Source organism: Xenopus laevis, chromosome 1L (genome assembly GCF_017654675.1).
Source record: "Xenopus laevis strain J_2021 chromosome 1L, Xenopus_laevis_v10.1, whole genome shotgun sequence".
In the NCBI taxonomy this organism is placed as follows: Eukaryota; Metazoa; Chordata; class Amphibia; order Anura; family Pipidae; genus Xenopus; species Xenopus laevis.
In genome coordinates this window covers 52,870,573-52,884,757 of record NC_054371.1, presented here as the reverse complement: position 1 = coordinate 52,884,757, position 14,185 = coordinate 52,870,573, and the positions used below count along the sequence as shown (strand labels likewise).

General features: G+C 38.9%; 1 protein-coding gene across 3 annotated transcripts in view; it reads right to left on the bottom strand.

Moving 5' to 3' along the window:
- Nucleotides 1-14,185, bottom strand: part of nek1.L (NIMA-related kinase 1 L homeolog) — a 61,081-nt gene that overhangs the window by 28,522 nt on the left and 18,374 nt on the right. For 2 of the 3 annotated variants that reach the window (XM_018230887.2, XM_018230895.2), the window contains 5 exons: nt 13,515-13,589; nt 11,427-11,605; nt 11,221-11,343; nt 10,512-10,614; nt 123-206 (listed from right to left, as the gene is read on the bottom strand). In XM_018230887.2, the coding sequence (XP_018086376.1) occupies nt 123-206; nt 10,512-10,614; nt 11,221-11,343; nt 11,427-11,605; nt 13,515-13,589 (564 nt within the window). Of the gene's footprint in view, nt 1-122; nt 207-2,852; nt 2,937-10,511; nt 10,615-11,220; nt 11,344-11,426; nt 11,606-13,514; nt 13,590-14,185 lie in introns of all 3 variants that reach the window. The other variant, XM_041589219.1, reaches the window with a different exon arrangement.

Genomic DNA, 14,185 nt, shown 5'->3' with positions numbered 1-14,185 from the left:
CTTTTGCAAAGGATTCGGTGGTTCGGCCATATCCGAAAAAGTGGATTCGGTGCATCCCTAAAGATTATTCAGCATTTCACAAATATGTTATTTATAAAAAGATTAAGATGTTTACTACTTGCCTTTTCCCCTCTCAGCTTGGCTTTGATTTGCTGTCGCTCATTAAAATTCTGGAGTCTGATCTGCCTAAGTCTTGCTAAATACTCCTAAAATATACAAGAAAAGTATATAAGAAAAGGTAACATAATACATGCTGTACTGTCTCATTCTTAAAGGATAAGTAAACCTTAAAAATAAGTGAATGTAAAATTGATGAGGGGGCTATTCTAAGCACTTTTGCAATGAACATTCATTATTTATTTATTTTTAATTACAAGGTATTAAGGGAAATATACTGTTAATATGAATGAAGTTTGTTACAACAGCGCCACCTGCTGGTCATTTTCCCACCAGTCGGACCACCAAGTAGTTAAGGAAGTTTTCAGGAGAAAGAAAGAGGTTGCTCTGATGTTCTTCTGCTTTGAGAAAGGTTTCTAATTTTTTCTGACATCAGAGCAACCTCTTTCTTACTCCTGACAACTTCCTTGACTACTTGGTGGTCAGACTGGTGGGAAAATGACCAGCAGGTGGCGCTGTTGTAACAAACTTCATTCATATTAACAGAATATTTCCCTTAATACCTTGTAATTAAAAATAAATAGATAATGAATATACATTGCAAAAGTGCTTAGAACAGCACTCTCGTCAATTTTACATTCACTTATTTTTAAGGTTTACTTATGCTTTAACGCCTGTGCAGAAGTACATCGTTGATTTTTTATAATAGCTAAACAAACAGTGGCAAAAGATTTCAGTGGGAATGCAGAAATCCCAGCAGGGTTTTCGATCAATGGCTCATGGGATTGTTGGATCAAACCAATTTCCCTTTAGGAAAGACTTGGCAATTCAATAGGGAGAACCACAGTCAACTGTTGTCAGTGTAAGAATCCTCTGGTTTGGGGCTCAAGCATAGACTACAGCAACTACCATAACCACAACTGTGCCACAATGGTTGCCACTGTATCATTGCCAGGATTTTGCAAAAGGGAAAGCGGCGCAATCCTACCACTTTGTGTGCCAAAAAAAACATTATGTATGTTCCTTCCTATTCATTAAACTCATTTTGAACAAGAAGGTACATTGCCTCTTTGGGGTAATGGCACACAAGAAGATTTGTCGAATGGGATAACTCTGGGCTACCTTAGGCAAGAAATATCCCAAAAATGCTTTCCCTATGAAGACATCACATGCAGCAATCCGACTTAATTATGGAAAATGCAGAAAACCGCATTTACACAGAGTTCCTTCATTCTAGTAATGTAGGGTTAGGCCTTGGCCACTTGAGGATTTGGACAAATCTTTCAAAGCCTTAAACTCTCCTGCCACCTTCCTTATCTACTCAAACAATTAGTTATTCATTCATATACAGAATGAATTGCCAGTAAGAACTCCATGAATTAATGCAAAGGAAACAAAAAGGCACTGATCACAAAAGAATCTTTATGAACATTAATGATGAAGCTATATAACTGGTTTGGGTTTATTTACGAGTATGATTAAAGTAATTAGGCAAAAGAAATTGCACCAACTCACTGCTGCAGAAACGAATATACAGACTGCCACTCTATATGGTTGCAAAAAAGCTGTTAAATATGATTAGCGCACAATGAAGTTATTCAGGTAAATGTCATTTAGACATTCAAGTCACATCAATGAGTTCAAAGCTCCCTTTGGGACTGTAAGTGATCCTCAGAATTCCTTAAAAAAATCTGTTGCCTCTAATCTAGGGGAGTCTAATCTGTTGCCTCTAATCTAGGGGAGTCTGAAAAAAGTTTCAGAAACAAGATAGTTACCCAAGTTTTAATACAACGAAATGCTAGATAAATTAGATTTGTTTATATTGGAAGAAAGGATCTATAGCGGCGTTGAGAGCAATTGGTACAAAATTTTGTTAATGTAAATAATTACTTCCCATTGAGAGTAGTGGTAAAGCAAACATGCAGGTTAAATATGGAAGAGATGCTTTTACAGTAGGTTAAAAATGTGTATTTTTTTTTAACATTTAGATTGGCCCAAAGACCCATTTTATTGCAGGATCTGTCAAACAATGGTCTTACTTGCCCAGAGTAATGACGATGAGTGGGTTGGCTGCTTTGCCTTCTCCTGGATCAACTTAAAACATTTTGTCAAATGCAATAATGAATTAAGACTGATTAGATATAATGTCTAAATAAACCAGAAACCAACTGGATGCCTGTACGTTTGGCATAGAAAAGTGTGCTTTATAAAGACTATCCATGTCTTAAGTTAAAGGTACCGAGGGTAAATAACCATGTATCTACTAGGTTAATAATGGCTGAAACAAAGCTAATGAAAGCTTTTCCTACCCCCCCCCCCCAAATTGAGTAGGACTTTATCCACAGAAAAGCCACATGTATACAAAAAATGCATAGCAAAGGAACAACAGGGACTCACATCGCATTGATCTGATTATAGAAAGACCACGTGGCCATTCAAATAGTGAGATGCTAGCAAACGATAAACACATGAAAAATGAAAAACATAGAACAAGGACAGACAGCGTGACAGCAGAGATAGGCAAGGGATGGTTCTTGCACATTCCTGACCAATTGAGGATTACACAGGTTAGCCTTTCCATTTTCAGCCTCCAGTAGTGATGTGTTGAATAAATCTTGGACTCCTCCAAAGCTTTCTACAACAATTGTTAAGCCAAACATTTGGGGAGCATGCACAAGGATACGGTGGTGTCAGGTGATGGGGCAGTGAGGGGGCACAGGCATGCTGAAGCCTACCTTTTCTTCTCTGTTGCGTGCCTTGCCTCCTCCTGCAGAATTTGGCCTGCCTCCATAGATAGCTGACAGCTTGTGCACTGCGTCCTGTTCACCATTCAATGCATCACATGTAAGAATGGCAGGAGCTACAACAAAGGAGCTACAGCCCTTTTGCAATCAACTATGTTACTGCTCATCCCTTTACTGATTCCCCCTGAAATCCTCTGGTTTGAACACCAGATACTAATCATTTCCAATGACCTATAAAGGTAAACGGTGAACCCAATGCTGGTTTTGCTTTACACTAAAGGGAACAAACTGTGTATGTGAGCTTGCCCTTTCCAATTGAGAACCAACAAGGGGAACCATTGTCAAAAGTACTTCTGATTGCCACCTTCGTGTTTTAAAGGAATTGTTCAGTGTAAAAATAAAAACTGGGTAAATAAATAGGCTGTTCAAAAGGAAGATTTTAGACTTACCGTAAAATTCTTTTCTAATAGGCCCGAACTGTCAGTGCAAACAAGTGGGTTATATCTATCTTCACCTCTGGAGGCAGGACAGAAGAATAAAACTCTTGACCCCTCCCCTAGTATATCTAGTCTGGCACCACCTCCCATCTCCAGTTCTTTTATAAGGCTCAATGAGGTGGAATATCCCAGAAGAAAAGGAGGAAAATCAGATCAAGAGCAAGTTAGGAAATCAAAGATAGTAGAATGTATTGTCCACATGTCCATACTAAAATCTGTCTGGGTGGGACTTATTGCACTGACAGTCGGGCCTACTAGAAAAGGATTTTACGGTAAGTCTAAAATCTTCCTTTCTCTAGTCGGCACTCCTGTCAGTGCAAACGTGTGGGAACGTCCAAAAGCAGTCCCATAATAATTAGGGCAGGCAAGATAAAGCTCAGTGTACTACTATGTTCTACTATGAATCATCAACACTAAACCCATTTGTTGTGTTATCATTAAACTTTATCCTGATGGAGAATCAACCATGGTTCTTTGCAAGATAATGCTGCCATTTCCGATACTCTTTTTGCTGATGTTATTGCAATAAGGAATGCCACCTTCAGAAATAACCACTTAAGGTCACATGAATGATGGGCTCAAAGGGGGTTGCTGTAGTGATGAAAGTACTAAAGGAAGGTCCCAAGAGGGAGTAGGATCTTTGAACAGGGGCCTAGCATGTAGAACTCCCTGAAGGAATCCTCTGCCCACTTAAAGTTAGATAGTGCCGAGAGGGCAGAAATCTGCGATCTTAATGTGTTCAGTGCAAGACCCTTAGTAGAGCCATCTGTGAGAAATTCAGTGACCACTTGTGTGGTAATGTCAGTCCAGATTAACTGTCTGGCTGAGCACCATTTAATGAAATTATTCCATACCTTGTGGTAAGCCTTTGCTGTAGAAGGTTTTCTGGCCTGAAGCAGTATTTTTATGGCCGATGGCGTGAACCCTTTCTGTGCCCATAACTGGGTCTCAAGAGCCAGGCCGTTAAACTGAGCATGTTTAAGTTGGCTGGACCTTGTGTCAGAAGATCCGGTCGTAGAGGTAACCGCCATGGTTTGGCTACTGACATATTGATCAGGTCTGAGTACCACAGCCTGTTTGGCCAATCTGGTGCAATTAGAATGGTTGTGGTCTGTTCCTGTTTATTTTTGGCAATTATTCTGGGCAGAATTGCTAGTGGAGGCAAGGCATACACTTTGTTGAAATTCCATGGGATTACTAGTGCATCCGTAAATGCCGCTCCCGGGTCCCTGGTCCTGGAGCAATAACATGGAAGTTTGACATTTTGTTTGTAGTGCTAAGACAATTGCCCTGAGTTCCAAAATTTGTTCGGGAGTCGTGATTCCTGTTGTGTCCACCGGCCCTGAAGGGTAAGAGTGTGGTATGCTGCATCCCACCCATACTTGCTGGCGTCGGTCATGACTACTTCCCAGTCTGGTTGAGCCCAGCTTCTGCCCGAAACCAGATGTGTATGGACTGTCCACCAGAGTAGACTTGCTCTGGTTATTCCGGATATAGGGATTGTCTGTTGTAGGTCCTGATGGTTCTTGTTCCAATGTTGGAGAAAATTGCATTGCAGGGGTCTCATATGGAACTTGGCATACAGTATGGCCTCCAATGCTGCCACCATGTAGCCTAGTAGTTTAAGGCAGTCCCATGCGAACACTGTCTCCTTGCTTAGGAACTATTGAGTGCAGGTGATCAATGTCTGTATCTTTTTTTTTGTCAGCTGGACTGTTTGGTTTGTGGAATCAAACATCAGACCCAGAAATTGAACCCGTTGTGTTGGTATGAGATAGCTTTTGCACCGGTTTATGCGCCATCCATGCTGCTGTAATACTTGTATGCAAAGCTTTGTGTCTGCTGCAATTTGTGTTGCTGACTGAGCTTTGAGAAGTAGATTGTCTAGGTAAGGCAGGAATGGTTGTGACCTTGGGTGGACTGGTACATGTAAGTAAGTGTCTTTGAGGTTGATTGAGACCATAAAATTGTTTGATTCCATGAAGGCTGTTGCGGGCATTCCTTCTCCACTCGCAGCACTCACAGAAGTAAATTACGCTGCCGACATTCCTTCCCTGCTTGCAGCACAGAAGTAAGTCCTGCAGAGGTCTGTAAAATCCTCAGAACAGCAGCAAGAACTAGATTCCGGTTCGGCAGTCTAGGCAGAGATGTGGAGCGCCGCACATTGGATTTTGCAGAATCGCCCTTTCGCCATTCTACAGTGTACATCCGGAAGCAGAGATTTAATATGTTTTTTGGACAAAGCACCGAATATAAACTTTATGCACAATAGAGCTGTTATTGAAGCAGTTTAGAGTGGATTTGTCACATACATTTTTTCAGTGTTACTGTTCCTTTAACGTGTGCTTACACTTCTTGCACTTCACTATCTTTTCGACCAGTTTTGTGGGTTTTTTGGCAGACTTGGCGACCTGGATATCTTCCCTGAGCTCTTTTAAGGAGTCTGACCTCTCCATTGTAATGTAAAATCGTTTGCCAATTCACCCACTGATTGGGAAGTCTGAGGCAGTCACTGCAAGAGGGTCACATGGGTCATAACAGTTTGCTTTTGAATCTGAGCTGAATGCCGAGGATTAATTGCAAACTCACTGAACAGTTATGTCCCATGTGGCCCCCTTAAAGTCGCTGACTAACTCAGAGTTAGAGAGCTGAAAAGCAGGAAGTAGTGTTCTGGCTATTATGTTAGATATCTAGTCGCTCCAGCTTTTATACATTACATATTTGGCTAACTATATTACAAACATTTTTTATTTTGCACAGCCTATTTACGCAGTTTTTGTTTTTACACTGAACTGTTCCTTTAAAAACAAGCACTATACATAGGCACTTTGCTAGATCAACTGAATATGATCGCAGTAGTTCCTACATTTGGATCCCCAAATTTCCTCAAGGTAGACTGGGACAATCCACCATCCCTATGTGCCACTGGTCTGTTGCTTTTTCTTCCCATATTGGCACCTTAAAAACAGGTAGAATTCAGTAATCCTCCATAATGGAAAATGTTTAAGTAAGTAGAACTTTAAACCCAGTCAAGCATTCAAAATTGTGTTGCACTGTTATGGGAGGTTTGGATTACTTATCTCTTCTATACAGTGACTGTTGGATGTCAGAAAGTTAGCTCTTTGAACTGATGATAATTTAAAGTACCATGACCTGGGTGAATGAAAATCTTCATAGTCATAAAGTACCAAAACCACTTGAATATAATAACGATTGATGCATTTGAGACTGTGTTAAAAAACGAGAATTTTTTGATTGTTTTTTGTAAAAATACGAAGAATTCTAACCCTAAAATAACAGTTGGGCATATCATGGAGTGGGGTACTGAAAGAAATTATCAATACACAGTGCAATTAGACAGGGACAACTTTTTTCTAATTTTGGTTCTGTACATTAAACAATGAATTTTAAATGAAACAACTCAGATGCAGTTGAACTGCAAACTTTCAGCTTTAATTCAGTGGGTTGAACAAAAAGATTGCATAAAAATTTGAGGAACTAAAACTTTTTTTTATAACACAATCACTTCATTTCATGGGCTCAAAAGTAAACGAACAAATTAAAAAACTGAAAATAAAATGTCCATTTCTATAACTTGTTTGAAAACCCTTTACTGGCAATGACAGCCTGAAGTCTTGAACTCATGGACATCACCAGACTGGGTTTCCTCCTTTTTAATGCTCTGCCAGGCCTTTACTGCAGCAGCTTTCAGTTGCTGTTTGTTTGTGGGTCTTTCTGTCCAAAGTTTAGTCTTCATCAAGTGAAATGCAGCTCAATTGGGTTCAGACCAGGTGACTAACTTGGCCATTCAAGAATATTCCACTTCTTTGCTTTAATAAAATCCTGTGTTGCTTTGGCTGTAGGTTTTGGGTCATTGTCCATCTGTATTATGAAACGCCTCCCACTCATTATGACTGCATTTAGCTGGATTTAAGCAGACAGTATGTCTCTGAATACCTCAGAATTCATTTGGCTGCTTCTGTCCTGTGTCACATCATGGATAAACACTAGTGTCCCAGTGCCACTGGCAGCCATGCACGCCCAAGCCATCAAACTGCCTCCGCCATGTTTTACAGATGATGTGGTATGCTTTGGATCATGAGCTGTTCCACGCCTTCTCCATACTTTTTTCTTGCCATCATTCTGGTAGAGGTTGATCTTGGTTTCATCTATTCAAAGAATGTTTTTCCAGAATTTTTTTTTTAGCAAAGTCCAATCTAGCCTTTCTATTCTTGATGCTTATGAGTGGCTTGCACCTTGCAGCGCACCCTCTGTATTTACTTTCATGCAGTCTTCTCTTTATGGTAGACTTGGATATCGATATGCTTACTACCTCCTGGAGAGTGTTGTTCACTTGTTTGGCTGTTGTGAAGGGGTTTCTCTTCACCATGGAAATGATTCTGCAATCATCCATCACTGTTGTCTTCCGTGGACGTCCAGGTCTTTGCCGAGTTCACCAGTGCTTTCTTTCTTTCTCTGGATGTACCAAACTGTAGTTTTTGCCACACTAATATTGTAGCAATTTCTCCGATGTTTTTTTTCTGTTTTTGCAGCTTAAGGATGGCTTGTTTCACCTGCATGATGAGCTCCTTTGACCGCATGTTGTCAAAATCTTCCACATACAAGCACCCCCCCCCCTCAAATCAACTCCAGGGCTTTTATCTGCTTCATTGATAATGACAAAATGAAGGAATTACCCACACCTGCCCATGAAATAGCCTTTGAGTCAATTGTCCAATTGCTTTTGAGCCCCTGAAATGAAGTGATTGTGTTAAAAAAAGGCTTTAGTTCCTCACATTTTATGCAATCTTTTTGTTCAACCCACCCAATTAAAGCTGAAAGCCTGCAGTTCAACTGCATCTATGTTGTTTCTATGTGGTAATGTACAGAACCAAAATTGGAAAAAAGTTGTCTCTGTCCAAATATTTATGGACCTAACTGTATGTGCTGACAAATCTGAATGCAATGTACACATGCATATCCTGGATTTATCTAATAAATAAATACTTTCCAAGCTGCATTGGTAAAGGAAACAGCAACACAAGAGGCAAGAGCCAAGCACTGTTGATTATAAAATACATATAGTTTGAACTGAACAGATGTGGAAAGGCAAATTGTGCCAGATGACTAGATAACTAGGGAAGCAGGGCCAATTTTGCTCCAGGAGAGCTGATGGTCCACATATAACCTACATATTCTAAACTCTTTAGTGGGTTAATCCCAGAATTCCAATGCTGTGAGCCTCCTTGCTAAACTAAACACAAAACCATACATTAACATAATGAATTATTTTAGCAAAGCCAGCAAAGAAGAGTGAGTTAATGAAAATGAATTATAAGCTGCACCTCCTTGCTGGGTTTTCAGGACACGAACACAGCCCCCTACACAGACATATACATACACTTTAAGGAATGTTACAGTTTATCACACCATAAAATAAATCATGTTGCCAGAGCTAGCACAGGGGAATTATATGTGCAAAATAAGCCCGTCAGCAGTATACGCATTTGGCATGCACAGGGCTAATTATTTGATTACTACCTAATGGAAATTAATTATTTACTGAGCAAATACAAACCACTAGAATCATAAAAACTAGTATCATTAAAATACAAAACATTCTTAACCTGGTCTAAAGTTGGAATTGGGAAGATGATCTCAAAAGAGACCTTGTTCTAATTCAAACATGAGCGCTGTTGTCTTTTGATATTTATAGCATTTAGGTATTAATTCAACTGTGTGATATATTATAGTATTTATCATACTATGTGCTTTATACTGAATAAAAAGTATGGATTCCTTATGTTTTATGGGTGCTTTAGTCTTTTGATATTTATAGCTTTTAGATATGAATTCAACTGTGTAACATATGATAGCATTTATCATATAATGTGCATTATACTGAATAACAAGTATGGTGTCCTTCCAGCAGACACAGGGCATCCATTTTGATTAGAACGTGGTTCCATCTTACTAGTCAGAAAGGGTTGTTTTTTTGTTTTGTTTTTTTACAGTGAGAGCTGTGAAGTTGTGGAATTCTCTCCCTGCATCATTTGTACAGGCTGATACATTAGATAGCTTCAAGAAGGAGTTCTATGACTTTTTAGCAAGTGAGGGAATACAGGGTTATGAAAGATAGCTCATAGAACAAGTTGATCCAAGGCCTGGTCCAATTGCCATCTTGGAAGGAACTTTTTTCCCCTCTGAGGCAAATTGTTCAGGTTCGTAATGTGCAGTATGTCATGGATCACAAGATATATATTTTGAAGAAGGGGCACACAGAGCGAATCATCCACTCATCCAGTTTGACAAGCAGGGGTTGGCCTGTGTAGAGCTACACTGAGCAGATTTTGGTGTAGAAAGGCAAAAGTTTTGTATTTTCGAGACAAAAATCTGCTCAGTTTACACCTGTCAATGGGGCTACATGAAGGAGAGGAGGAAAGCAGATGATCCACTCGGTGTGCCCCTTCCCTTACTGAAGCAAGAAGCATCTCTTTACAATGTTCTTCTCCCATCCACTCCATGATGTAACTGCATTGGCAGTCAGGATGTAGGCTTGTGCACACACAGGGTAGATTTTGAAGCAGAAATACAAGAGAGCACGCTCTGTGTCTGCAAACAGGCCAATATTGTGTCTGTCTATCCAGTTCCATTATGTAATATATCAGTGGTTTCTCTGCCTGCATATACACAACTACGTGTGGCAAAAGGCTGACATATAAAGACAAACATTTCACCACAATAGATTCACAGTTCCAACTGTACATTGTCAAGAGGCAATAGTGGACAGGCCCTGCTTGTGAGAGCTTACAATCTAAGAGAAGTCAAGGGCACCTTAGAATTATTAGCAGCCTAGACCTAATATTTCTTTAGTGGCATGGATCCTTAGTTACAACTGACTTGCGCTGACTGGTTACAACTGCCTGGAAGTAAATGCTAATTCTGTATACTGGAAGTCATGCCATTAACACAAATACATAGTGGAAAAACACTATGTGTAAGCTGAAGCAGAAGCTATGTAGAGGGTGCTCTTTATTACACTGAAAAAGCAGTATTGTGGGTAAAAAAAACTCAGCAATTTTCATCTTAAATTTTGCACTGCATTCGCAAATGTGCCCTATAAAGTAAAAGTGAAAACATGCTGTTTTCCTACCATATGTCCCTCTGCACGAGCCTTATTTTGCATTGCTTCACACTTCCGCTGCAAAAACTCTTCAACTTGTCTTGCCTTTTCTGCAGAAACATGTCCTTGAAGCCTGAAGACAGAAAGCATGGTATATATTGCCATTATTGTTATGGTTATTTTGCAGGACAAAGTCATCTATTACTCTCATCAAACACACTTCTGGGGAAATTGTGTTGGGGTTGTCATGGAGTTCACGTATAATTTTGCTCAAGTACGTTTGTATACTGAAGCATGACCAAATAACATGTATAAATGTGGGGGTAGGGTAGTTTTGCCTTCCACCTTTCTGACTTTGGCTAGTGGCTCGGGTGAGTAATAAAGCAGCTGGAGTATTTTAAATTGGGTCAGCCTTTAGATTAATTTAAGTAGTCATAAGCTTTAGATTTGGCCTCATCCCAGATCTAGGTTGGGTATGGCCCCCTTTTACTAAAGATACAAGAAATGGAGGGACATTATTGCAATTAAAATTCTATAAATTATGGTCACTAGCTTCCTTCGGTCTGTAGTCCATAATGTTTATATAATACAGGTCTAACATGTCTCTTTAGTGGTGTACAGACAACAGTATTATGCTGCACAGAACATGTATGGAAGATAGCAAGAAGAAGACTGAAAAGCAGAAGATTTGCCTTATCAAACAACAATAAATCAATACTTATTAAACATAAAAACCAACCTGTTGTCAACGGCTTGATTGTGTACTTCCTGCAGTCTCTTAAGTTCCCTTCTCACTGCGTCACCGTCTGGGAATGGAAAATGGACTGAAGGGCAATTTGCTGCTTCTTGATGCATAGGAACTCTGAAAGGAACGAAATGTGTGAGATTCTTCTGTTTCTCCAGAATTCAAACTGTGCATACAAGCCAACTAAAATCCATTATTACCTGCTAGAAGGGTCAGGATTTTGGATCTCTGCCTTCAGTTTCACCTCTTTTTCCACTGCTGCCTTGATGTTTTCCTTCTGCTGCTGCATCTGATCAAAAATGGAATGGTAATGTTCATAGGGACCACGCCCCATGCCTTGTGGGGGCGCTACACCTCCCCCACCACCAAAATAAGGTGCCTGAAACAAAAGATGGTCAATAATTTCAAACTTCATGCAAGGTATACTATATCAACACAAATGCATCTCATTGGGGGCATTTTATTAAGTACAACAGCACAGATGTATCATTGGTTATCCAGAACACTACAAGTATGTAATAAGCTCTATTGAATACATTTTCACAATACAAATGGAACTATGCATTTTTGTCTATATAGGACTGGGTGGAAGGTACCAAGATGTCCACTTGTTCCCCTGTTTCTGTTATAAGGGATATACTGTTCTATATCCCCCTTGGAGAGGTTACCAACAAAAGTACAATATAACACCATTCTACTCTGAGCGGCAACCAATTGCACCCAATAATGAAAGTCCTATAAAGTCAAATAAACAAAAATATGCTGTTAATCAGAAATAAATGGAAGGTCAACCAAACTTAAAAGTCTAATCTTTTCTTTTAGAGGGCAGTTAAAGCTAAAAGCTAAAAACTTCCATAGAAGTAATTTGTTTTTGCAGAACATTAATGTCGGTTTTGATGCATGCTTAAAAATGGCCCCAGCCATTATCATTTATTCACCTCTTAATAAAGAATCAGGTAGAAAATAACACGTATGGATTTACCGCAAACCCCAAATGCATCCTAGATTGAATTGGTGTGCTTCTTCCCCTCGTATAGCTGCATCCTAGAGCTAGTCATATACATTTTTTTAAATATACATTATTGTTATTATATTGTTGGGCTCAGCCGATGCAGCTATAATGGTGGTTTTCACTAAATAAAGGGACATTATATGCTTCAATTGGAAAAGAAAAAAATTTGTCTCAAAAAGAAAATGACAATTTTTAGTGTACAAACCAAAAGAGTAGGGACACTGTGTAAAATGTAAATAAAAAGAGAATGGAATAATTTGTAAATAATGTAAACCCTATATTTAACTGCACATAGTACTGAGAAATTTTATTGTGCTGTGAAAAATATGTGTATTTTGAATTTGATAGAGAGAAAATAAAAAACTTCCAGTGCTCAAATTCAGCCTGTGTGAATCCCTGTAAATACACTTTACAAAAACAGGTGTTAGTACAACACTTTGGCCAAAATATGCTGGGCCCCTCATTGAATGTGAGTCCTACTCTACCGTCTGTGTACTAAATAGTGCATTTATAAACATCACATGTAATACACATTGTTGCTAGGGGTCTAACGATTTTAAATGTTTTTAAATGCCAAATAGGTGCTAAACTGTACTGCCTGCCTTCCTCCCAGACCTGTAACTCATTGAAAACATTTGGTGCGTTGCGAAATGAAAAATATGACAAAGGAGACTCTAAACTGTTGAGATGCTAAAATCCTATATCGCCCAAGGATGGGTCAACAATTCACTTTTAAAACTATAGCAGTTTTGTCTCCTCAGCTTTCAAATGTTAACAGAGTGTTGTTTAATGAAGAAGTGATGCAACATAGCGGGAAACATGCCCCTCACCCAACTTTTTTGAAACCTATTGCTTGCCTAAAATTCAAATTGAACATTTATGTTTTAAGAAAACAATAACATTTCTCAGTTTCAACATCTGATATGGCTTTGTACTATTTGTAGTTAAATCTAGTATTTAAATGATTTGCAAATCATTGCATTCTGTTTTTCTTTTAATATATTTCACACATTGTCACAATTTTTTTCTGCAAATGGGGTTGTATGTAGACATAAAATTCACGATGGCTGTTTAATAAGCATTTTTTAATGACAGAAATGTGAATTGGAGAATTTATGCCAATGTTTCATTCCACACTCATTATATGTGAACCTTGCCCTAAGCATATTTAACTTGTTTCTTAGTAATAAATATTCAATATGATATTTGGTTATTAGTACATATTTCAGACAATATAATATTTTTCTGGTATTGTTGCCCTTCTGTAAGCAAATACCTTACTATCTCCGCTTCCTCCTGAGCTGATTACATTCCTCCAGCCTTGCTCTCGTGCACGATTTATTCGCTCCAGCTAGAAATAACAATATGGTGTCAGTGCTTCAGTCTGTTATAGGCTTTTAAACAAGCAATACGACTCTTGAAAAAGCCTCCTGGTAAGTTCTCATATAATCTTTAGTAGGAGAGTTCAGAAAGAGAAGTTGCTTAAGATAATGGAAACCATACTTAGGAGCAGCTTATGATTAATACAGCCCACAGGATTCATGTTTAGCTACAGCAACAATTACTTGTAAAAGAAATGTGTCTTCTTGTGAGTGCTTTAAAAGGCATATAAAGGCACTGCAGAACAACTAAACCATATTCTCATGAATACTTTGGTTGCATGATGTGTACATTGCAGAGTGTGTTGAGCCCGCAACCGTTCCCAGTGATCAGCTGCTACAGCATTAAGCTTGCCAAAAAAAAAAAAAAAAAAAACTTACCACCAAAACTAGGGAGAGGGCCTACCAAGATCAGAAATATATAGACTGGACAAAACTGAAGGCGCATATCTTCCTAATAACTAAGCCTTTGTTGTAGTTTGTAGCCTAATCCTTTTTAAATGCAGTGATATTTGATACTATACTTTTAGGTCTCTGAAAGCTATTTCATGCTGTTTCATATAAAAAC